This window comes from Rhyacophila brunnea, unplaced genomic scaffold, assembly GCF_057557595.1.
Source record: "Rhyacophila brunnea isolate RB1 unplaced genomic scaffold, BYU_Rbru_1.0 scaffold_24, whole genome shotgun sequence".
Lineage (NCBI taxonomy): Eukaryota > Metazoa > Arthropoda > Insecta > Trichoptera > Rhyacophilidae > Rhyacophila > Rhyacophila brunnea.
The window spans coordinates 26,526,965-26,554,556 of NW_028232904.1; the positions used below are offsets into that span (position 1 = coordinate 26,526,965).

Below are 27,592 nucleotides of genomic sequence, written 5' to 3' on the forward strand. Positions count from 1 at the left end.
GAATCAAAATAGCTTTTCAATTCAGTTTTAACTCAACCTTAAAGAAAGACGCATTGACTGCATATAATCACTGTATCAAATTAGACCATTAACATGTTATTGTCTAAAACAGGGGTTCTCAATCTTTTTATAACTAACGCCCACTTTCGTATCTCTGTTAGTAGTAATTTTTTTTAACCGCCCACCGGTTCCACAGTAATGGTGATTTATAAAGTAGGAAAGTACGAGTAACTTCACTTATTAAAATCTATAAAGCAGAGTTACAACAAATTAAAGCATTATACTAATAATTACTTACAAAATAGGTACCTACTTTATGTCAGAGTTTCGCTAAGTTTGGCAGAATAAATCTTTTTAAAACAACTTTCCGTAGTTAAATCTATCTTATATCTATACTTTGCATAGGTACATAGAAGCATGAAGTCTGATGAAATTACGTTTATTTAATTGAATATGTGGATATAAGACAGGCATTTTTTTTATTTCGGCATAGGTTTTCAAACACCTACCGCCCACCATGAAAGCTGGAACACCCACTAATTGGCGGAGGGAAAAGCAAGTATAAATATAAAACGTGTTTATATGAAGTTCCATAACAACTTACATGTTCTTGTGTTAGCTAATTGTTATAAAAGAAAAATGGTTGATATACATATTATTTGTTTCTGATGTCTATTATGTACCTATTTTCCCAATCCATAAGGCGAAGCACCATTTGTCACCAGTTGATAGATACCTGCAGCCGTACTTGTTACGTTATACCCCATGAATACGTTGGGGGTGGGGGATGTGCATTTTTTTATGTCAGTTGTACTACTCGGACAAGAGACTGCTGGGAAGTTAAAGGGATTGTACATACTCTCAACTAAGTATTTCCAGCATCGTCTATGACTCTCCATACCATCTGCTTTGGGTTGCGATGATCCTCTATTCGGATAGAAGTCAGCATGTCCTGGAAAACAATGACAGTTGCTTTAATAGTGTTAACAGTCACTGGATATAACTCCTTAGTTAGTTAGTTAGAAGCAGGCTTGGGAGTGGGTCTATCGTTTTGGCCCCGCATCAGTTGAAATACGGCCTTATGGTGGAGAAAGTTTAAATTTTTTTTTTGAGACTCCTTTACTTTCGGCTGTATGGATATTATCTGTGGCTCTATCCGACTGACTTTCTCTTAGGCATGCTTACCTACATACTGTAGCAAATTTAGAAGGAATATTTATTTAGCTACATATTTTTTCCGACTTATACGTGGCGTAAATGTGAACTCTGCCATTCTTGGTGGTGTTGGCCTCTGTGTCTCAGATAATTACCTTAGGAATTGAGGGCATCCGTTGTTTGTTATCCCAAGGTGCAGAACTAACCTGCCATTAGTGATGCCAGTTGGGAGAGCAATAACCATGTTTAATGAAATCGCTTCGAATATTGATAGATTCCACTTACGTGAGGTGAATTTAGGTAGACGTTGATTTATAAAATTTTGAGATAGGGTTTATCAATAGTTCACTCTGTGTGCTTCGATCTACTTTTACTTTTATTTTTGTTATTTAACTTTATTTTTTTTCTTATTTTATTTCTAATTTTATTACTTATTGTATTTTTAACTCAAATTTCTCTGTATTTTTATTTAAAAAAATAATAACACTTATTTTGAGTCATGTCGTGAACGCTTTGAATTTATAATTTGTGGTTGAGCTTTTAAGTGGACTGTAATTATTTTTAAGGGATGGTGAGGAAGTCGGATCTAGTGGTGGGTCACTTGCGAGTGACAGGCAAAAATATTTGGATCATGGCCTGAACAAAAACGATTCATAAGTGCGAGTGAGAAAGTATTCGGCACCCTTATAATCTCTGCGACACGCGCTAGAGTAAGATAAAAGGTTTACGGATGTGGGAGATAGTTTGCTACGGTGTTGCCGCCATATCTTACTTTATTGCTTAACTAAGCGTCGATAACCTTGTTGCTAAAATTGCTATTTTTTGTGTTAAACATAAAGTCAGTGGTAAATATTTTTAGTTAAGGGGGGACATGCTCGTCGAAGGTCAAAATTGAGTTTTTATTGTATTTTCAAACCATGATCCTGGACACTCCTTAAACGTTGTAGATGATCAATTTATATAATTTTGAAGCCTTATTATCCTTTATAGTTATTTTAAACATTTGATGACTGCATGAAGTATTTTTGTTACATAAAATAGTATTCTTTTAAACCTCTCGCTCTAATGTTTTAGAATATAGTCATATTTTGGTACAGAACTGTGCAGTGGTGTTAAGATTTTTTACATTTATTAATTTTTAAACGCATTTATAAAACCATTAGTATAATTTATTACGAGATAATTTTTGTAAAATATTCACGATAAAAAATTATTTTGATAATCTCTGTGATCCCAAATTTGACAAGAATTAGGCATTTTATTATTCAAAAAATCGGCAAGAATAACACATTTGAAGATGATTTTAAAGATACTTATTATAAGCTATGTTTTTGACCATTCAAGTGTGATAAACATCTTATGAATAATGATTGCTTTATAATAATTATTGACCTAAGGATAAGGTAGTGTTTTTTTGAAATACGCCATTTCTTTTGTCATTCCCTAGTAGTTAAGCTACAACATACGGCCGTAGCCATAAAATGACAAACTCTAATTAAAGTAGGGAGTAAAATTATGTTAACGCGCGTGTTTGAACATGTACCTAACCGAATTTTTTTTTATTTTTTTTTAAACGGTACATGTTCAAACACGCGCGTCAATATCATTTTACTCTTTACTTCAATTATAGTTTGTCAATTTATGGCTACGGCCGTATGTTGTAGCTTAACCACTGGGGAATGACAAAAGAAATGGCGTATTTCAAAAAAACACTACCTTATTCTTAGGTCAATAATTATTATAAAGCAATCATTATTCATCAGATGTTTATCACACTTGAATGGTCGAAGACATAGCTTATAAAAAATATCTTTAGAATCATCTTGAAATGTGTTAATCTTGCCGATTTTTTGAATAATAAAATGCCTAATTCTTGTCAAATTTGGGATCACAGAGATTATCAATATAATTTTTTATCGTGAATATTTTACAAAAATTATCTCGTAATAAATTATGCTAATGGTTTTATAAATGCGTTTAAAAATTAATAAATGTAAAAAATCTTAACACCACTGCACAGTTATGTACCGAAATATGACTATATTCTAAAACATTAGAGCGAGAGGTTTAAAAGAATACTATTTTATGTAACAAAAATACTTCATGCAGTCATCAAATGTTTAAAATAACTATAAAGGATAATAAGGCTTCAAAAGTATATAAATAGATCATCTACAACGCTTAAGGAGTGTCCAGGATCATGGTTTGAATATACAATAAAAACTCAATTTTGACCTTCGACGAGCATGTCCCCCCATGGTTCTGTGTGTTGTATTAAAATGTGGTAGCCGTACTGATAAGCAAGAAGATGGTATTACGTTTCATAGGTAAAGTTGATACATGTTCGTGATAATTTATTTGTATATTATTATGTATTTTAACATCAAGTGACCTAGTGTTTCTTTAAAAGAACTTAAATTATGAACTTCACTATCATCATCGGGGACTTTAATGCACGAATCGGATCTCAACACCAGGATGATGTAGCGATCGGGCACTTTGGACATTGCACCAGGGATGGCCGAGGAGACATGTTAGTGGAGTTTGCGGAAAACCACAATCTCTACATCATGAACTCATTCTTCAAAAAGAAGCCTTCCCGAAAATGGACATGGCGAAGCCCAGCAAAACGAACCAGCAAAATCGACTACATCCTCACCGACAAGAAGGATATTTTTCTAGACTGCACAGTCAATAACAGATTTAATACTGGCAGCGACCACCGAATGGTTAGGTGTAAAGTACGATTTAACATCAAACATAAAAGATCAAAGCTGATGCAGAAGCCCAGAGTCCGCAGGGGCTTGAGAAGCAGAGTCAAATTCCAACAAGAGCTGGAGAACGGGTTAGCGGCTTTTCAGGCTGAAAATGACCCCATTTCCCTACAAAACACCGAGGCAATAACAAAAATAATTATAGATTCTTCGGAAGAGACAATTGCTGCTGTGGTTGAACAAGTAAGCAAACTTTCAAAGGAAACGTTGGATCTTATGAAGCTGCGTAGGAGTACAAAAAGCGAGCAACAAGTTGAAAATGGTCTCGAATACTCCACGCTGTGCAAAACTCTACGTAAAAACATACGAGAAGATCTTCGTAAGTTCAATATAAACTTTGTTGAATCAATTGTTGCGTCAGGAAGGAGCTTACATAAGAACAAGCAGCATCTGTCAATAGGGAGACGGCAGATCACGACACTAAAAGCGCAAGATGGAAGTATCGTGCGTAACTGGGATCATCTACTGGACACTGTTGTAGAGTTTTACAGCGCTCTATACAAAGATGACACTGACCATTGGCGGCCCTAGGTAGAACACTTAGGGGGTCATTTTTAAATAAGTAATAATATTATTGGAGCTTGGCTTTTCGTTGTATACTTAAAAAACGTATTGCAAATTGGGTTTTTAAACATTATAAAAAAAGTGCTAGAAATTGTTATAGATAGGTACCTACTTACTCTTCAAAAAATGTCCATTTCACATCAAACAATCAAACACATTTAATAAAATACCGTAGCTTTTTAGCTTCATTTTTCATTTAACTGTCACTGTCAGAAAAAGTGTTGTGTACTGATATGGAACGGCGGGATCATTTATATATATAAAACACTTTTTATATTTCCACTGATTTTATTAGAAGGTAAATTTTATGATAAATATGGCAGATGACATTTTAAGCGATAACTTGTATACAATGGTTTAACACAATGAATCCAATCAATGCGTATTACTCAAAGGTTGGATTTAAACTAAACTGCATACAAACATTGAAATTGCAAATGCAAATTTTAAACAATAGGAAGCGATAACAAATAAGTATAAAAAGGTTTACCAAAACAAAACACGCTCGCTAATTTTATACCTGTTTCATTTTAACACATTGAAAATTTACATCTCTTTCATTTCTGGCAATGACCAAAGTCACGCCTAATACGGCGACAAAATAATATGAAGAAAAAGAAAAAGGTTTTGTTCTTCTCTTCGTCTGACATAGGAAAAATGAGAGAGAAAGAGAAATATTTATAAATATTTTATCCCGGCAGGTTCCGAAATGACCCAAGGTATACACTACACAGCAACCGATCGTGATTCCTTCTGTTTAAATTTTATACACACGGTTAGCGTGCGTCCCGAGTTGACGAGTTAACCGATAATTATAAGACATTGTACCTACATCTTAGATTATAACCTACATAGATTGTAAGATATTTATTTTTGGAAGGTCAATGACCAAATGACCTAAGGGAGAAGCCGCTAATGACACTGACATCAATTCAGATATTCCGGTGAACGGGGGATATGGAGATCCTCTTCCCAAGGTTACTACCACAGAGGTGGAATATGCTATAATGTGCATGACGTGTGGAAAAGCCCCGGGAGAAGATGGGGTGACTATCGATGTTCTCAAACGGGCCGGGAGGACGGTGAGCGAAGTGCTCGCACGTCTGTTCACTTCTTGTCTGCACGAAGAGAACATCCCAGAGTCATGGAAAAATGCCTCCATTATTATTCTCCATAAGAAAGGAGACACTGAAGATCTGAAAAACTATCGACCAATTAGTCTACTGCTAATTCTGTATAAGGTTTTTACGAAAATACTCTCAAACCGTCTCGAAATAGTTCTAAACGAGAACCAACCAGGAGAGCAAGCCGGATTCAGAAGAGGCTACAGTACTATGGATCATTTACAGGTCGTCAGAGAAATCATAGAGCGCTACCAAGAATACAAATTGCCATTATATCTTGGTTTTATTGACTATGAAAAGGCGTTTGATTCCATCAAAAAATTCTCAATTATAGACGCCCTTAGCAACCAAGGAATTTCCAGACGCTACATAAACATATTGAACAGTATATACAGTGATGCCACAGCATGCGTGAAACTCCACAAACGGTCGAGTAAATTCCCCATTAACAAAGGTGTCCGGCAAGGTGATACCATTTTACCTAAACTATTCACCGCTACTCTTGAGGACTTATTTAGGAAACTTGATTGGGAGGAAAAAGGTGTTCCAATTAATGGAGAGCACCTCAGTCACCTGCGCTTTGCAGATGATATTGTTATACTCTCACAAGACCCGAAAGACCTCCAAGGTAGAATGCAAGAACTCGCGGATGTCAGTCAAACGGTTGGTCTAAAGATTAATGTCTCAAAGACAAAAGTGATGAGTAACTGTTTTTCGGACCCTACGATTATCTGTATTTCTGGCACCCAACTCGAGCAAGTCAGCAGCTACGTCTATCTCGGACAGCAGGTGACCATAGACGGAAGCATGCACGATGAAATTGCTCGAAGAACAAAGCTGGGATGGAGTGCTTTCGGACGTCTGAATAGTATCTTCAAGAGTGACCTACCATTATGTCTTAAGCGTAGGGTGTTCAACCAATGTGTGCTACCCGTGCTCACGTATGGCTGCGAGACATGGGCCCTCAACACGAGAGATATCCAAAGGCTAAGAGTCGCACAGCGAGGCATGGAGAGGTGCATGTTGGGCATCACGCGAAAGGACCGCAAGAGAAACGAATGGGTTAGGAAGCAGACAAGAGTACGCGATGTAATAGACGTTGCCAAACAGGTGAAATAAAGATGGGCGGGGCACATTGCTCGCCGAAAGGACGGCCGCTGGACAAATGCCGTCATCCAATGGTACCCAAGGGGTACGAAACGGCCACAAGGTCGCCCTAAAAGCCGCTGGATTGATGAACTGGTAAAGTTTGGCGGAAATACGTGGCAGCGAACGACACAGGACCGAGAGAGTTTGAGAAAGCTTGGGGAGGCCTTCATCCAGCAGTGGATTGACCCCGGCTGATGATGATGGATATCTTTACATAATGGTTGCATTTTGACTGCTTAAAAATACTACATAACGTAAAAAATAGAAAATTATATTTTAATTCTGAGCGTCTAGTGCGAGCACTTTGGGCAAGCACTAGCGAAATGCTAAATTATTAACTAGGCTAATTAATGGATAAATTTTAAACTAGGCAAATATGAACCTACCTATAGTTCAAAAATCTGCACGTGTCAATGCTAGTCACCAAGGACAACGGAAGTAAACTAGACATCGCAAAGCCACCAAAAATAGAGCCCTGTTAAACTTTGTATGTTAATAATTATTGATACATTTTGTTTCCAACCAGTGAGTTGATTTTTTAATGGAAAGATATTTCCAACATTACTAAGTTTAGGTTACTATTTCTATAATACCTAATGATTCTCCTCGATTTGCCGCCCTTCAAGTATCTGCCGCCCCCCCCACGGTACCCCCACGGGACGTCGCTATTATTAACTTATAATTATTGTAATCATTAGTCTGCTATTAACTGACTGAGTGAAAACAGAAATACAAAGATTATTGTCGCCGTCATCGATTTACAGAGTTTGCTATAACTTGATACTATGTAAATACCTATTAATTCAATTTGTAATAATATGCAATATCGCCATACATTTATCATTGAACATACATAACTTGAAGACATCTGAGATACATACCCGCTAGAAAAAATCATATTTGAAAAAAAAACGAAGCTCGACGGGATTTGAACCTATATAACCACTGGTATCACGTCAACTGTTGCATTAACCAATTATGCTACGAGGGTCCTGTCTAATTGCGACAATTTAAACTAGTGGGTCTTACATGAAATGTTTATCAAATTGCGTTATTATTGACTGTTGGTTTATGTGTATTACATCACAGAATATTAAATACCTTAATTATTAATATGATTTCCTTTCTAAAGTAAATATTGCAGTAGGGCCAATCCGTAGAGAAGACAAGCTAAATCATTTAAGCCATGGAGTCTTAATGAGAAAGTATATTTTATTTACCTTAATAACCCGTACCTGGGGGGGGGGAGTCCGGAGCCGACCCCCCCCTAAACGCCGTGCGCACGCCTGGTCTTTTATGGTAGTAATTTAAATTGTTTCGTAAAACTAAAGCAAATGATAAAACTTACCCAACGCGTCCTTAATTCCGAGGCCTCCTGCATTCGTATGAATTACGGCCACAAAGCTAGCATCATTCTTGCACAATCTGCTAGTTGTTGGTTTTCCTTCGAAGTAAGGACCAGCTGGATCCAATCCAGTGATTCTTGCGATTTTTTCTTCTCTCGGAAGAGCCGATGTAAAACTTTTTCCTGCAAATCCTGCTAAATGAGCTCCAAGACTGTGGCCAATCAAATGGATTTCTTTGTTAACAGCTACAAGAAATTAAATTGAAATAAAAAGTTATAAAATTTATAATTCTAAAAAAATGCATTGGCATCGTATTCTGATATATTATAAAAGTTTCAAATGTCTAGCTAGTCGGGAAGTTAGTTTAAAATCGATTGCAAGATTTGTACCGGACAAAGAACCACCGGAAAAAGAAGAATACGAGCTAAGAAAAACGTTGTAAAAAACAAGGAATTTCAAACTAGGGTATTGAAAAAGAGGGTGGCATACTGATTGTGCAGTTGGATAGAGTCATAATAGGATGGAAAACGTATTGTTGAACCTTATACTGATACAAATGAGGACGCTGTGATAGTTGACTTACGCACCCGTAGAAACATCTGAATGTATTAAAATTGTAATTTGTATTCACGTCTCGTTTATTTATTTCAATATTCTAAAAATTCTTACCCATGCTAAAATAGTCGGCAAGCCAGAGGCCCTCTATTTCTCCAATATATTCTATATAATAAACGGCCTTATGATATGGACCATTCATGTAATCCGATACATTTAATACAAGGACGTTGGTGATATTAAGCTGAAGTAGGCCAGCAGGTATTTCTTTCATGACTGGAAGACACGACTTGGTTCGAAATCCATGATGGAAGATTGTTATAGGAAGATCGCGGTTAAATTTTTCGCAATCCAATAAGTCTGACATTGGGTCTGATAACCTGAAAATTGTCTTAAAAAGCAGAATAATTATTTAAAAATGATATTTACATAAAAAATGTCACACAATAAGATAGTTTTAACTCAAAAATGGTGAAATAATTTTATTTTATTAATATGAAACTAGTACTGATTAAAAGAGATATTCGACTGTGTTTAGGAAAAAGGGCGTAAAGTGCTTTTATTAGATATTAACAATGTATACGACTAATTACACGTTCTGTAAAAAGGAAGTAAGCTGCAAATGCCAAATTATTATCTAAATTCAGGGTTTATTTGAGCTTTAATTAACTTTTAATTTAAGGAAAGAAGCATTTACCCTCAATTTTAATGATTTTTCCGTAATAACTTCTTTAATTATTGTTAGATCGAAAAGATTTTACACCAAATCATCAATCATCATGCACCCAATGTATGTTTTTATTTAATAGAAAATATTGAACCAAAATCATTAAAAAAGCGTTTCTTGCCCCTCCTGTAAAATTTGCTATGTGAGGGTTACGCCCATTTTCCTAAACACAGTCGATTTAATTACAATAAAATTTTATCATTATGTAATATATCTTTATTTTATTTGGATTTTTCGGAATCAGTCAGGAAACACAAAAATCTATCAGTACCTATTCGCCGAAGTCCAGAAAGCCTCTTGAGATAATTAATTATTTTCAGCAGTGTGTTAGGTTAATGGATATAGACTCCAGTGGCGAAGGCTCCATACTAAGAGATTATTGAAAGCCTAAGTTCTCAGAAAAATAGATAAAATAAAAAAAATAAACAAAACTGCAATCATGTCAGTTGAGTTGTGATATAAATTCAGCATTTATTGTGTTTTCCGAATGTCGATAAATTATCTGATATTGTACCTAAATCATGCATCAGTGTTTAAAATATATAAGTATTTTAGAATATCTAGTTATACCTACCTGGTAAAATTGTAAATTGTTGTGGAACTGATACATAATGTTTTTTCAAAGATGAGATTTAAAGAGCGTATGAGGCTATAAAGAAAACGGGCCAAAGTATGTGGACAGATTTCCACCATAGGGCATCATTAGAAAAAAGGAAATGGAGTAAGTCTATTCTACCATCACCATGGGAGGTGCCCTGGTTTGTAGAGTCTCATTTGATGAGGAATGAGCTTAGCTACTGAGGCTAAGAACAGGGCACACAATGGGCAAAAGATTTGATGTCCTCATGGGAAGAAACGAATTGCAACTCTGCGATGAATGTCATGTTTTAGAGGACATTGTACATAAAGCACTACAATGCTGTCATGTTATTTTCATGACACACTATTTTTATGTTGACCACACTACGCAAAAAATGGACAGGAGCACGCCGGATAGTTCGTACGCAGTTCGTCGAACTATTTCCGGCGCTAAAAACATAAAAGCGGCTTGAGAACAGAAAGGCGAGCGGCAAGGAGTCTCTCAGTTTTTAGCCTTCAAGCGAAGCAGACGTGTTTCTCGAGTTCCGAGTCCCGGGAACCGAGGCACATGGCCTTGATGTCCTGACGTTTTGGAGACGTTGATGAAGGCCCACTGAAGAACGTCCCCAACAGGCCAGGAGACCCGGCACGTTCAAGGACCGCGATGGAAACTGAAGAGCATATTTTTATATTTGGTATTGATTTTTGTTCTTTTTATGTTACGGTCCACCAAACTAGCCTTTGATTCGAACTAGCTTTTGATTTTAATTCTACCTATGTCTGAATATTATATCGCGTTAGGCGCTCGAATTCATTTGATAAATAATTATACAATTTTATACAATGTCGCCCGCAAGGTAAACTCATTCATTAATTAAACATTTGTTGAAATTTCTCTACTTGCTTTTTATTTAATTATCCTTATCACTATTGTCTCTATGCATCATCATAGAGTGGCGCTCAAACCGAGATCATCATTATAATTCCTTATTCATTATGCCCTTTCATTAATCTAGGAACATCACACGAATGAGTATAGTAACCGGACAGGTAGCAGGGGTCTAAAGAGGTATTAGTCAATCTACCCACGACCCTGCTTCCTATTTCCCCGAGTCTCATGCTATCCCTATCCTATCCCATCTCCACGCACCATACCCAGGCGCACCTGCCTACATACTTCCCTTCCAATTCCCTTCCTATCCATACAATCCTACCCACCTCCCATATCCATACCTATTCCTTACCCCCCACACAAATCAAACCATGATAATGCCCTCAATATGAACTTCACAGAGTACAACTGCGAATTGCGGATATCTATGAGAATGTCGACGAATTGAAAGGTGTCCTGGCGGTGGGTAAGACGGAAGAGCTAGGCAAAATTGTAAAGTTATTTAACAGAATAGGAGTGAAGACCTGATCGACGGATCCCCTTCTAGAAGAAAAGAGGCGACATGACAATGAGTCGCAGTCAAAGCCTCGGTAGAATCACAAGAAAGAGTGTATATTGCGTGTATGAATGTTTAGGCAAATACATAATTTAAGCTCACCGTTCAATTATATTTCGTCAGTGAGCTATTGAAATTTAATCGATTTAGTGTGTCGTTGTCATTAGTGTGTATCATATTCATCAGAAGTAATATCGGATTATCTTCTTATTGCCCGTAAGTATACCTGACAAGTGTATTTTTTCTCATATCTCCACTTCTTTCCAAAAGTCACCCTTCGCCACTGACAGACGGTTTACGACGAATAAGTGTGGTAGCCAGTTAAAGGAATTTACCGGTAAATATTTGTGTTACAATTAATTAAAACAAAAATATTGGGTATTTAAATTTGAAACAATCAGCAAGCTTGACTACATATTGTTCTTGACCAACGTTCCCTCATTTTTTTTCTATTGTGTGTGCGGATCATCAATGCATCTGAGCAGTGTCACTCGCCACCCGGTGCGGTAAATTTACACCCCCCCCCCCTCCACAAACACACACATACAATTTTCCATCAAAACTTATATTTTTAAGGTATTTACTAATTTCGTAATTAACGTACAAAATTATCATTTTTGCACAGATATATCAGTATTTTCATTAACAATTAATATATCGACTGTGGAAAGAAAAAAGGGCGTAATCATTACTTACATTAATTTTACAGGAGGTACAAAAATGTTTTTGTTGTGGTTTTCGGTCAACGTTAAAATAAAAAATAGACATCGCCTTAAAATGCATGATAATTTTATTAATAATTTGGTTTTTATATCCCTATTGAGTTAATAATAAAAAAAAACCACAAAAATTATGGTTAAGTAAAATAATAAATCGGCATTTGCAGCTCACATACTTTGGACACAACGTGTATTTAGTCGTCTACAACGTTATTATGTAATAAAAACTATTTTAAAAAACTGAGGATTACGGCCTTTGTCCTTTCTATAGTCGATATATAACTGAGACTTCCGTAATTCGTCAAATCGCCAGCTTTCGGAAATATCTGTGTTCGTTAACATGATTATGAATATCTTGTACATTAAACATAGACGCATTTATTTTTATAACCAATTGTAAAGTATCAATTAACACTTTGACTAGATCGCAAACAGATTTTTTGCGCTCAGCGATCTCAATCCTATTCTTTCGTTCTTCGGGTGGTTCCGTCATTATTTTCAAAAGTCCACCTCTTTAAAAAAATGAATTTTGTAACAGCATCCCGCATCCGCTGTACTTTTTGACTTAAATGCCTTTTTTAAATAACCTCCATTCAATCCACTTCTTTTGAGATGTGACTTATCCTTTGCATATTTGCTACAGAGCATATGATGCATTTGACACAATCATCTGTTTCCGAATTAATAAATATATCACCAATTCTTACTTTTTGCGAATACATTGTTTTGACGATCTAATTTAAATTTATCGCTGGATTTCTTCTTATTGATCGCATTTGAAATAAATCACATCCACTCCTTTTTGACATTTTTAGAAGATAAGTTTTCTATAATTAATAATAATAATTGTACTATGTATGTAATTGTGCAAGCAATCGTATTGTTCACTTGAATTGTTTGTTACGTACAGTGAACACACCTGTAATTATTACTAAAATCTGGCAAAGGAAACATTCTTTTACAATATTTTTGTGTGAGAACTGTGCGGGGATGAAAATATGTGTGCGGACACATTTTGGTAGGTGTGCGCGCGCACACGCGCACACCTTAGAGCAGGGGATGGCAAACTGCGACCCGCGGGCTGCATGTGGCCCGCCGGGTATTTTTTTGCGGCCCGCCACCATTAATTGTACTTCTGATTACGAATAACTTTTTAAAAAAATATTGACAATAGAATAAAATTTGAAGGATTTATTGTTTCGTAGATGTATTATCTCAGTACGTCTTCATTGCGTCTCGTCTCACACTATGTAACCACTATTTTCTACGCTAAACATCGATTTCAATAGATATTGATAGTGTGCCGACAGAGCTACAACTTGAGATTATTGATCTGCAGTGTGACACTGATTTAAGAGAATTGCATCGTCGTGAAGAAATCTCCAAATTTTACAATGCCCTTAATTCAGACAAATTCGACCAACTTAAAGATTATGCATGAAAAATGTTCGTTATTTTTGGATCAACCTATATATGTGAACAAACATTTTCGATCATGAACCTCAATAAAAATTCTTTACGATTAAATATCTCCGATACCCATTTACAAGTAGTTTTGAAAATATCAACTACAAAATTAACACCTGAATTTTAAAAAATGTTCAAAAATGTACAACAGTTTCATTGTTCTCATTATTTTTTTGTAATGTTTATTTTTCGTGATAATAAACAGTGTATATTTAAAAATGGTATTTTACTTGCGGCCCGCCGCTCATTTTGAATTCTTGAATTTGGCCCTCCATCCAAAAAGTTTGCCCCCCCCTGCCTTAGAGGGAACATTGTTCTTGACCGATTTTTTAGACTTCTTTTATTTAAAGGTTTTGTCAGGAAAGCAACCTAAAGTCTACCTACATTAAATTTATTATGCTGACCTTTATAAATATGTATACTTAGATCATAATATTTTAGAACTGCTAATTTTTACAAATACTATAAGTCCTCCCCTGTATGTCAAAAATAAAATCTCACACCAGGTAATAAGAATCAAAGTCCATGTTCATCTTTCAGCTTTAAATCACTTCATGACAAAGGAATTTATATGGAAGAACAACAAATTAACCATTACGAAGCGCGGTATGGTACATGACCGTCGGCGATGGCGAAGAGCTGTGAACTCCGAATAAAATATATTGTAGGGTTTCTGCCAAAAATTGGTAAGTCTCGAATTCATGTTAAGGAATAATTGAGGGGTGTAATTTCAAAGTGAACTTATTCCACTATTTGACAAAAATGAGTTATGAATGCCAGAATTTAAAGGATAAAATTTTGAACAAGTATTTTTTGTATAGAAGAACCTAATAACATTTAATCCAGTGAAAAATCAACTTTAAAATTAGGTGTTAGTTAAAAAAGTAACTTATTCCAATACAAAAAACATATTATGTAACATCAACACCGTAAACAGTTTTTTTGGCTTTTGCTAAATATTTGTTGAAGTGGAATAAGTTCACTTTGAAAATACACGCCTCAATTGCAATCTGAGAGTTTGACATGTCTTATATATAATGCTAATTTCTTTGTGCTTTATGTGCCTTGGTTTTTTTTCAATCATACGTATTTATTTTACGTAAACACATGATCCGTTGTCAACTCTAAATACCTAAATTATTATCGACTTATCAACTTTTGGCAGCAACCTCACGATTATTATCATGGCTCCCACATCCTGAAGCGGCCCCCCAGGCTAGAATCTTTGACGGCCCCCCTACCTATCGTAAAAGATTAAGGCAGTGTGACGCTCTACAGTAGCGTTTTCCAAATGGTGTACGCGGTAAAATTAATTTGTTGGTATCTATATTTAGTATTTTTTGTATATTTAAATTCATCTATTTGAATTATGGAGTTGTAGAGTATCGATACACAATTAATAATTGTATCGTACAACCACATAATTTTAAATAATAATAATATTGAAGATAAATAGCGCCGCAGGCGACTTTTTTCACTGCTCGAGAGAACTTGTGATGTTTGTTTAAATCACTTATCTGGTCGATTCGCCACGCCGGGCCCTTCCTGAGCCCGGGCCCCCAGGCAAGAGCCCTGTCAGCCCCCCCCTTTATGGGGGCCATGATTATTATAATGACATTGCACGAATAGTAGGTTGATATAAAAAATGCATACCTGTTCAGGTGGATTTGTAGAGTAGAGAACCAAAGATAGGTTGTATGGAGTAGGTAATTTATCAACAAAGTTTTTGGAACCCGATCCGCTTAAAACAGGCGGAGGGCAATCATCTTCAAATCAAAAAAACGTATATTATTATTAGATGTAGGTACATTTTTTTGACCATGTCCGATATGGGCCTTCACAGAGTAGAGGTTTGTATTAAAAGATGTTGTTTTTACGAGAAATGGATGTCAGCCACTTGCTCAGCCTATTAGGTCCATACTGTGACTCATACACAAAATTAAAAACAATATGTGTACTTGCCAGACCCAGGATTCAAACCTGGGACACACGACGCTATAAGCTGACGCTTAAGCCGCGTGGTTCAGGTACATATCGACCGTGTTTAAGAAAAGGGGCGTAACCCTCACAGAACAAATTTTACAGGAGGGGCAAAAAAATGTTTTTTTGAATGATTTTGGTTCAATATTTAAAAAAAAATAGGCACAGACATTGGGTGCATGATGATTGATGATTTGGTGTAATATCTTTTCGATTTAATAATAGTTATTACAGAAAAATCATTACAATTGAAGGTAAATGCTTTTTTCCTTGAATTAAAACTTAATTAAAGCTCAATTAAAACCTGAATTTAGATAACAATTCGGCATTTGCGCCTTACTTTCTTTTTACAGAATGTGTATTTAGTTGTATACATTGTTAATATCTAATAAAAGCACTTTTCGAAAAATCGAGGGTTACGACTTTTCCCCATAAGTCGATAATATAAGGAGGCACAAATTTAATGTCATCAAATTCCAACATTTTATTTGTCTATATGTGTTCGGACTCAGAACATGGTCCTCTTAGGTATTCCTTTTCTTTCTAGATGGCTTTATGGATACCTCGCATTTTTACATTAGCGTGAAGTTCGATAGTTTTGACAGAAAATATTACTTAGTTGGAGCAACGCCGAGAGAAATTTAGTATCGAGGTTTCTTTAGGGACTTTCTAGGGCACGCAAACTACTTTTGATGTTAGTCAATGAAAGCAGGCTGAGAAATATGCCTTGCTGAAAACCATTCGACTACCCGTATTGTTAATTTGAATCCGGCCAGGGCCTATGAAACCGTCTTGCAAAAACCCTTTGAAAAAATTCTTTGTAACGCAAGGCAGTGGAGATACTGATGAATATTTTGTCGTTCTCATTGGGAACTGAGAACTGCGATTCATAATTAGGTTGAGCAAGTGGCTAACACCCATTTTTCTTAAGACATAAAAACTAATACGAAAACTCTTTATGAAATGGTCAAGATCCATATCGGATTGTAGAGCCAATGGGAAATATTCATTATTTGTTTTGTAAGGCTATTTATATTTGAAAATGATTAAAAATGTTTTATTATTTGTTATTTAATCATTTTTTTTATAAAAACGATACCTGGAAAATGGTTGACAATTAATATCAGGTGCACAAAATTAGGCCTTTTTATAGTATTTTCTATCACTGCTTTTAATATTTCAGTATCTACTAAAATGTAAATTTCATGGCAAATGCCATTTTTAAGTTGTTCCAATGGCCGTGGTTAGTTCACATATTTTTTTTTCTTTTTAAGTATCCCCACAGAAACGAAATCTTGGGGGATTACATAGGTTAATCATAGTAGCCAACATAAACATACATCCCTCCAAACCAAACTGCCCCGCACCACGTCCGTTTTTAATTAGGCATATCACGAGATACTACGTTTATATGTCAGGATCAATTAGGTACTTACGTGTGATTTTGCATGACGTCACGTGATAGTACACGACGTGCATTTCAATATAATTATAACTTAAGATTTGGCGGAGCTTGAAGCTTGGTAAGATGCCATCTCTTACAGCTACACAGAAGTACAGGTAGCAGGGTCAATTGGTGACGCAAATAGGGCTCTCAAATTGGTAAAGATTCATTATTCACGGCTATCAATTCCACTTACGATAGCAAAGAATTTTATACGTCAAAGTTATAATCAAAACTCATTGTCTAAAATTTATTTAACAAAATAATTTTATTTGATTGAGATTGCCCAATAACAATCCTTAAAATCTATTGTACGGACACTGGACTAATACGGTACGGAGGTGTTTAATACGCACCTGCCGAATCTACGGAGACAATTATTATCATCACCAAAGCCACTCCACCAAGAATAATAATATGGATTCCCATTGTTGAAGACCTTTGGAATAATTTTAGGTGGTTTAGTATTCTTATAAAAAGATATTTCGGAAATTCAGTTTCATTTGCATAATAAAAATTATATGATAATTATACTCGAACAAGACTCAAACCTGCATCCATCGGGTTCAGGTCAATGTGCTTTAGCAATTTCGTAACCTACGCTCTACCTAATTGTGACTAAATTAACTAATAATCAAGCAACTTTAGCACTTAGGTATGATCCCAATATTTAAGCTCGATTTGATATAAATAAAAAGGATTTCAAGTTATACACATTTATATTTATATAAAAATCGTTGTTTTTTAAAATAAATATTAAGACTATGAATTAGTCAAAAATCTGTACGAGGAAAAATTGAAAACTTAATAAAATAAATTTTAATAATAAATATAACCATAAAATATAATGTAACAATAAAATGTGGTCCTGTGACAAATTCACATTTTATAACATTTTTTACAATAATTGTAAGTTTATCTTTGACTTAAAACATATTTTTCTCTTTAATGTTTTCAGTTACTACATATTTATTAATTAACACCTACAGTTGTAATTGTAAATTATCAAAAAAATGTCTGAAATTGCAAGCTTCGTATTTTTCCGCAAGGTAGATAGAAGCCTCTCTCTTAAGAGCAATTATATATTATTAAGATAAGAAAAGTAAAATTATTATATTTGGGCGCAGAGAGAAAAAAATATTCTTACCACTATTTCAAAGATTTTCCTACTTGAAGCTGTTATAAATACTTGGATCACTTAAAACAGCTGCTCTATCTTATTTGAATCAAAATCTGAATCCAACTAAGACAAAATGTAAAAAATATTTTTTTTTGGAAACAGTTACTATTTGTTTATGTTAATAATTAATTCATAACCAATAAATCAATACATATTAAGGGCCAAAGTACCGTATATGTTTAAGTTTGTCATTATTATGCGTTTATTTTTTCACAGAATAAATCGACATTTTTCGATTATAATACCGTAAAAGGTAGTCATTTATTTACTAAAATTGATTAACATTATTGTCATTCATATAGCTCAGTAGTGGCGAACCTATGGTGACAGATCACATTGTATAAAAAATAGCAGGCAAATACTCTTCAAGTATAAGAGTTACGTTTTATTTAATTATGTAATTACATAGGTCGGTCCTTAGAATTTTTATCGCACTAACCTCATCAGGTGGCGGGAAATGCCGCACCGCGATTTACAATACTTGAAACCGCTGTGGCGAGAGAATGCCTCATCTGATCGGAGCAATTCTGATGATTGTGCATAAATAACCAAACTAATTAATACATTAACAAACAATTTCAATTCTACCAACAAAAAATGATTGCACAAAATAAGAAACAAAAACTTAGTGAAGCTAGCAGTAGTAATTCTGGCAGACAGTTTCAAAATTGGTGGATCGAAATGTATGGCGTACATTATGATACAATAATGGGTTTGGATCGAAATCCCGAAGGCCGAAATCCCGAATGCTGAAATCTCGAATAGCCGATATCCCGAATGGCCGAATTCCCGAAAGCCGAAATCCCGAAGGCCAAAATCCCGAATACCGAAATCCCGAACGCTAAAATCCAGAATGGCCGAAATCCCTAATAGCCGAAATCCCGAAGGCTGAAATCCTGAAAAATAAAACAGTCATAATTGCGCACTCTTAACACTTATCTTGAATTGCGCAAATTTTACAAGAGAGACAAAAAACCATTCCGGCACCTACAATAATACATCATGCATCTTTTTTATACCATCTACAGATAATCTTGACTTAGCTCCCAAGGTATCCCAAAAATACTCGTGTCGTTGCGTTTTTTTTTCTATACACCGCGCTGGGCATAATCTGTCGGCTGGCTCTTACAATCACAACGGTGAAAGGGTCGACAAGCTTGATGGAATGTATGCAATGTGTCGGCGTAGTGGGCTCTGAGCCTTAGGCGCCGTGCACATAGAATCGGGCTTGCGGGGCGCTCGCGCATATTCAATGTGAATCAACGAAAATAAAACGTTATCAAATATAGCAGCGCACACTGGCTTTGACGAAGCACTGTGTCCGCTCGCCTCAAGATTCACACGTTGTTTGGCTTCTCAGCGGGACGAATTAACGAAAATACTACGTTGTTAAATATGACAAAGCCCATTGAACACGGCAAGCAAAAGACGCGCGCGCCATTTTATTTTATCCGCTTCTGGACGCGTTGTCGATAGACGGGCGAGTAGGCATTATTTAATAACAGTGAACTTATTGTTTAGTTACTGGGTATCCGATATTTTGCTGGTAGAATTACGTAATCGTGAATATGAATTACAAGCCGCCGAGAACTATAATAATATTTTTATTGCTTTGTTATGAGAGACGCTGATAATAATAATTATTTTGTGCTTCTCGTGCCCCTCATTACGTAGGTGAAGAGTAATGCGTGGGTGGGAGGGGGCCTACTTCGTAGTGAGCGCACCGAGCGCCGCTTCTGGTGGGCTTCGTCACTTATACGGTACCTGGGCCCTTAACGTAACGATGTCCATTCTAAGCAAATAGTCTGTCAATATATTCTACACCCTGTGGAGGCCCATATAATCTTTTGTCTTGCGGTGTAAATAAATAGGTAATATTTAAAAACAGAAGACCTTCAAATCGTCTCTGAAAATATTATTAGAACGCAGTTAACCACCGTGTAGATTCATACCGGTTCACTATCTATCTGGAGTAGTTTTACTTTTGTTTATTTTTTATTATTAAAATATAATTATTAAATAATAAAAGTGGAATTAGTAATATTTTTTTTTGCGTTTTATTAAATTAATAAATAGTACTATCTAGCTGTGTTACTACACACATATTATTACTAACTCTCATACATTAACTAAGCGTCACTAATAGTACTTACTTACTATTTCATATTATTTATAGTATTGTTAATGATTCTAATATCATTCAAGTCGGACCATTCAACTTGTTCATACTTAACTCAGCTCTACCCTCCAAGTTGTTTTACTGCGAATCGAACTCTCCTGAGCTCTTGCCATTTTATTTACAGCATGTAACTGTATTTTGAGAGCATGACGAATAAACATCACTGAAGATTGACATCCATCTAGTCTTATTACCACTGGACCACGTGAAGGATCCGGGCCCGTTGTAAGGATTTTCGTTGCCAAAAACATAACAATGTGTAGTGGCGAACAGGGAATCTAATCCCGAGCCAAAATTCTGATCCCGGGATTTCGGGATTACAATTTGACAATCCTGGGATTGGCATTTTTTTCCATTGTTAATATAATTTTTTTATATTTACAAATAACATTGATAAAATCGGTCAAAAATAAATCTAGTATAATTTATACTATTTAAGACATTTATTGTTGATATTGTATACGTTCAATCTTGGAAATACATAAGTTTAATGGAGTAAATAATATTGTAATATAAATAATAATGTGAATTTAATATGAGATTGCTGTTTCTGATAGTGAAGACTTATTGAATGGGTTTTTTTTTTTTTTTTTTTAGAATTATTAATAACCATGTCCTTGCTTTTTCGTACAAGGTGGTTGTTAGTAATTTTGAACAATCACAAACACCCAGGCTTTGAGAAAAACACATAAATGTTTTTGTCATGACCGGGAATCGAACCCAGGAACTCTCGGGTGGAAGGCGAGCGCCTGACCCACTGCACCACGAGAGCCGCCAATTATTGAATGGGTTAGCTAGATTTAAAATAGTAAAGCAAATCATAGTGTACCTACTTAAGGCCTTTTCGCTTCATAAATCTAATAATTAGTCAGCCAAATATGAAACTGCCGTAAAACGTGTGAGATCATGGTGGAATTACTTTGTTAATAGTGCGAAGCATTGTTTTTTCCAATCTTTCTCATTTTTATTAATTTATGTGAAAAAATAAAATGAATCGGCAACTTACACATGGGTATAAAACAAACTTCATTCAAACTCAGTTTATTTCTAATGTAGTTATTTGTTATTAATAGTATTTTTCTATTATATTTTTGTTTTTATTTTATTTTCCATAAAAATTGATAAAAAAATCAATCCAGGGATTCATAGGTATCAAAAATAGCTCGGGACTCCGGGATTTGAACCCCTAGTGGCGAAGGATATACGTAGGATTCGACATAAATAGTTGCCGAGTAATAATTAATACGTGTTACGAGTAGTATGTTTATAATTTTACTTTAATGTGAAAAATATATATATATGTATAATTAAAACATAGTATTAAACATAGTTTTTTGAAAGATTTGAGGTCTTGTGTTGGAAAGCGGTCAATGCAGGTTCCAAGATACTTTATTTTTTTTCCTGTTTATAACAACTGTCTACACAGTGTTTCTCAACCAGTAATTGAACAAGAAATGCAAAATGTAAATGAAAACTATGGAAACTAAACACAGCTTAAAAAAACAAAAAAGACACACTTAACTATTCCTAAATACTATTTGCTGTTTTTTGTCCGAAAAAATAAGTTACAATATTTTTTTCAATATTCTCTGACATTAAATTTTCCGCAATTCTGTCAGTATTTTGTTTATATGCGGAAAATGATCTCTCAACGTCCACAGAGGAGATAGCGTAAAATTTAAATAAAGGTGCCCAGGTTGACTTCACTTTTCTGAGAAATTAATAATGATGAAATGCTCGGAGATGCCATTAAAAATGCAAGTGCATCTACCTGATTTAGTTATGTTTCGATAAAATTATAAAAGCAAAAGCCCTAAAATATGCATTTATTAATGAAATATGCACTAATGTCTCAAATATGCTCTAACGTCTCAAATATGCATTTATATGCAAAATAAATTCTTATTTTTGGATTCTGCTGATACACCCTAACAAAACATGCACTAGCATATAAATCCGGGCCCTAGTTATTATACGTTACAATAATATAAATATTAAAAATAATATTTTTTAATTTCTGCGTTAGCGGTCCGCAAAACGTTTCTTATATTTTCAGTGGTCTGCAGGTGGGTGTAAAACGGTTGAGAAACACTGGTCTACAATAAAGCCATTTTAAAGGTACAGGTAACCTTAATGCAAATTTTTTTTTGCCATCAATCTGGACAACCATTTTCAAAATCAAGCAACTTTCACAACGTGTTCCTAGTATAGGTATAAGGAATAATACTATTATGTGCATCTTCTTTTTGGCATTTCTCTTGATTCTTATTAGAATAGACTGTATGTGTCGCCGATGGGTGGAGGTAGGCTGTAAAGATCCGACATGATTAGTGGCTACTCAACTTAGACAGTCATGCGTATTTGTTTTAATCGCAATAAGACTACACATTGCAGATAATATTAGTTAGTTTTCAAAATTTATTAAACTCTGCGTAACCAAACCATAATATAATAGTCAAAAAATATTCGTCTATCTATAAAATATTTTTTATGTGTTATGGTTTGGTTAGTCACCATCTGTAATACCTATGTATTCTTAATTCAACGACAACAAATAAGTATGACTGACAACATTTAGTGTGCACTATTTATGTCGGATCATGAGAGCCTATTTCAACTTAACATATTATTACAGGTACATTTTCACAAATAAAGTTATTAAAAACAATTTGTATTACATAAAAGGGTTATTTTTTACTGCTATGACGCTGGAACTAGGGATTGCAATACCGGTATTTCAAAACCGGTATACTAGTATTTTTTGTAAATCGATCAAAATCAGATGTTCGTAGCGCGGCTTCTCCCGCCGCCTGATGAAGTTACTGCGATAATATTATATGTGATGGATAAAGCATAAAGACCTATGCATGTTATATTTACATTAGACGTAATGCTTATTCTTGTAGATATATCTGCTATTTATAATAAAATACGATCTGTCATTTATTATTATTATAGGTATATTTTTTCTCTTCAAAATAAAACATTCGCGTACTACGTAAAATCATCTCGCGTGCTATAGGTTCGCCACCACTGTACTAGGTATTTATAAACATCGGCATCTCTCCCTATCTTGTAGTTATTTATTTTTAAAGGTTTACGTATAAAATATCTACCTATTTAGATATTTTTGCTATAAAATATTAATATTTTTAAGACATTTTTATATCTTTATTTATAGGTAGATACCTACTTTTTTCATATATTTCAAGAATACCGGTATTCAATAGGAAATACCGGTGGTTGGGCCAATTGTGGTGGCCGTTATTCTTTACTTTTCCATCTACATCGAATCCTTATTTATTATTGTCGCAAGACCAGGGCGACCAGCAGTTACGGGTCATAAGTCAAACTTGATTGCGAATAACATTTAGTTATCTCAAGTAACATCAAGAAAGTGGACGCGTGCAGGCTTGTTATAGCTTAGCCGTCGTTAACCTCAGCGTGACTCAGACAAAACATATCGGTTCGACCTTCATTGCGCTAAATCTGATACAGTTTGTGCGAATATCGCGTCTATCATCCATCCTTAACTTGTCGTCATCATTCATCCCAAAACCAAAGTGAAACCGCTAGAGTGACATTCCAAACCGTCCGCTTACCAGTGCATAAGTGCATGAACACCAAACCGACTCCAGTGCTCTCCAGCCCTCTCAACATTAAAGGGCATTGAAGTTAAAGTCCCTCCACCAAACCCGCCCCGTACCACCCTCGGTCTTAATCGAGAGTATCACGGGACCCGTCAATTGGTGATGTGAAGCATCTAAGAATTGGCCTGGGAGTGTCCTGGGAGAAGATGCCCAAGACTTAGATTGCTACGCTCAAAATGAGCTCCAACTGAGTTTACTGAGTTTACTCTAATGCAAAGTGCCAGGGAGAGAAAAAGCACATAGAAATTACTAAAAAGAAAATGAACCTACTTGTTTTTTAAATTAAAGAACGAAGCTAATCATACAGGCAGCAAAATTTATGTGAAGAGATCTCCACGCCCGTAGTAAGACGCCGCAAATTTTTTGAAAGCAAGATAATTGGCCTTAGTAGCAACCAGGTTGGATGGGCCGATGGAAAGGGCAGTGTCTGGCATCCTGTCTAAGCCCCCCCCCCTTTCTAGATCGGTGATCCACCATTACTTTCAAATTACAGTCAACTGCCAAAAGCGCCACCAACCGGTATTGGTATTTTCATTCGGTATTGCAATCACTAGCTGGAACTGATAGTTTCACCACTCGGAATACTTACCTACATTTTCTCGTGTTAACTAATTATTGCAATTAAAGAAAAAAAGCTTGATACATTTGTTTCTGGAGCATTTATTATACTTTTCCCAAACCATAAGGCGAAGTACCATTTGTCACCAGTTTATAGATACCTGCAGCCGTACTTGTTACGTTATATCCCATGAATACGCTGGGATTGGGGGATGTGCATTTTTTTATGTCAGTTGTACTACTCGGACAAGAGACTGCTGGGAAGTTAAAGGGATAGTACATACTCTCGACTAAGTATTTCCAGCATCGTTTATGACTTTCCATACCATCTGCGTTGGGTTGTGTTGTTCCTCCGTTCGGATAGAAGTCAACATGTCCTGGAAAACAATGTGAGTTGCCTTTATAGTGTTTATAGTCACTGGATGATGGTCACTGGAAGTTGTTTAAACAAATTTCAATTGCAAGTTAGAATAGTTCCCTACTTGAAAGCATCAGTGGGATAAGTCAAAACTACTAGTTTTGAGATAATTGAACTTTAATGGTAACGACAGGGTTAACAAAATCTAATATGTACCACTGTACTACTGAATTCCACACTTACTCCGCCTACTATTTATAGCCTCTCGTTGTGTCAACTGCTAACTCCGTACCTTTACAGGCATATTCCTCATTCCCAGACACTCCAAAGGGTGCTTACCTACAAGTCATTGCGAGCTGTTGCACCCACAACTCACTAGTAGTCATTGAATGCGCATGGCCTAACGGTCATAATTATTGGGATCATTAGTGTCCGTTTGTGTAGTTTGTACCGTCATGTTTTTTAGACATACCGTCTAAAAATATTAAAGGAAACATTGGATGCCCCGGATTATGGCATCAATTCCTGAGTGCCACGGGTCTTACACTGACACATGCCTTACATGTCGTAGAATATCGTTAACAAGGACGCGCCAAGGATGTTTGCCGCCTGGGTGACAGCCAAAAGTTGACCCCCTCAAATTAAAAATATATTTTTTATTCAAAATATGGCAAAAATCAAGAAAAGTTAAAAAAATATTTTATTGCTATCTAAATACTTACACAACTTTATTTTAATTTAAAAAAATATAACATTATGAATTATAAGACGATAATGAGCACGGGAGCTTCTATTTAAATACCTTTTTCCGTTCTTAAATTATGCCGCCTAGGTGTTTTGCAGCCCTAACACCCGTGCTTGGAGCACCCCTGATCGTTATTGTTTGTGTCGTCAGTGCAGTTCTGTATTTGAGAAATGCTGCATTAGGATATTTAAAATAAACATTGGATGCCTTAGATGTTTGCAACAATTCATGAGTGCCACGGGTCTTCCGGTGGCCACATGTCTTGGACGCCGAGAGAAGTGGAGAAAATCCGTTGAAAAGACAAGCCAAATCATTTGGGTCACAATATCCTGAGGAAAGAGTATAGTTCCATTTTGCGCGCGTCCGGTATTTTATAGTCTAAATTCAATTGCCTATTAAAACTAAATCAAATGATAAAACTTACCTGACGCCTCCCTAATTCCGAGGCCTCCTGCATTAGTATGAATTACGGTCACAAAGCTAGCATCAGTCTTACATAATCTGGCAGTTGTTGGATATCCTTCGAAGTAAGGACCAGCTGGATCCAATCCAGTGATTCTTGCGATTTTTTCCCCACGAGCCAACGCAAAGCTTTTCCCTGCATATCCTGATAAATGAGCTCCAAGACTGTGGCCGATCAAATGGATTTCTTTGTTAACTCCAGCTACAAGAAATAAGATGAAATTAAAATAAAATGTTATAAAAACTACATTTCTAAAAAAATAATATAGGGATTTAAAAATCATTAAGTTAAAAGATTCATTATTAAGAGATCTACTTGACGACATCCAAAATACTCTGAACAAAACTGACATTCAGTAACTATGTCAACAGGACAAGAATCTTTTTCTCAAAAACAAGTGTAAAAACAAAGAAACGCATGGTATCAGAATAGAAACCGGAAATCTCTTTCAAAACTGAAAAAAATATAGGAAATTTCAAACAAATGAACTGGGGTATTGAAGAAGAGGGTGGCACACTGATTGTGCAATGATTTGAGTTTCCCCATCTCCACCCGCTATGTATATGCAGCCGCAGTTTGTGCACGGCCGCCTTCCATGACGATATAAACGTGTAAGAATGAAAAGATTTTAGTGCCACACTTCCTTGTCCAAAAGCGATGCTGCATGGGACTGATGTAGCAACCATGCACTTTAGTGCTTAAAGAAAGGGTTGAGTCAGGAGTTGGAAATAATCAATCTAAGGAGGGATCGGATTTATTCCGTCCTCCATATTGACGCAGAAAATTTTCCGAATGCCTCAAAGTTGGCCTTGGTTAATATCAAGTCAGCGTGGCCAATCGGGCCCGTCTGTGGACGGATCCAATCAACGAGTAGTCCCAGAGGACGTGTTCAGTGTCTTGATGGTCGTGACTGCACGTGCATTCCGGCTCATGTCCTATCAAGCGAAAACCATGCAGCTTGGCTGCGAAATCACCATGAGCGGTCAGAAACAGGCCTACCCAGTGTGTTGGTCTGAGTTGTCTCATATGAAGCCTGCAGGACACATCTGGAAAAAACAAATACGTTTGTCGTCCCTTGGTGGATGCCGACCACCTCGACTGCCATGTATTAACTAATTGTGCAGTTGGATAGAGTCATAGAAGAGTAGAAGACGTATTGTGAAACCTTATACTAATACAAATAAGGACGATGTGATAGTTGACTTACGCACTGCCATTTCCCATCAAGTCAGGAGCGAGAAAATTCCTCTCCTCGCTCAGTATGCTGGCGTTTCGTCTGTTATTGGGACTTGGTAGTGGACACTAATAACACCTCGGAATGATGGTCTTAGAAAACGGCTGGCCTTATAAGTTTTTTTATACTTATTAATCTTACTACATTTTTGAATAAATTATCGATATCTAGAAGCGTCTGCTGCGCGGGAAAAC

General features: G+C 35.8%; 1 protein-coding gene across 6 annotated transcripts in view; it reads right to left on the reverse strand.

Moving 5' to 3' along the window:
* Positions 1–423: 423 nt before the first annotated feature.
* The window catches only part of LOC147069248 (uncharacterized), a 35,715-nt gene continuing 8,546 nt past the window's right edge, over positions 424–27,592 (reverse strand). For 3 of the 6 annotated variants that reach the window (XM_085950940.1, XM_085950939.1, XM_085950935.1), the window contains 6 exons: positions 26,126–26,365; positions 24,883–24,975; positions 15,261–15,373; positions 8,782–9,058; positions 8,115–8,357; positions 424–952 (listed from right to left, as the gene is read on the reverse strand). In XM_085950940.1, the coding sequence (XP_085807066.1) occupies positions 684–952; positions 8,115–8,357; positions 8,782–9,058; positions 15,261–15,373; positions 24,883–24,975; positions 26,126–26,365 (1,235 nt within the window). In that variant the 3' untranslated portion in view covers positions 424–683. Of the gene's footprint in view, positions 953–8,114; positions 8,358–8,781; positions 9,059–15,260; positions 15,374–24,759; positions 24,976–26,125; positions 26,366–27,592 lie in introns of all 6 variants that reach the window. The other 3 variants (XM_085950938.1, XM_085950936.1, XM_085950934.1) reach the window with 1 other exon arrangement.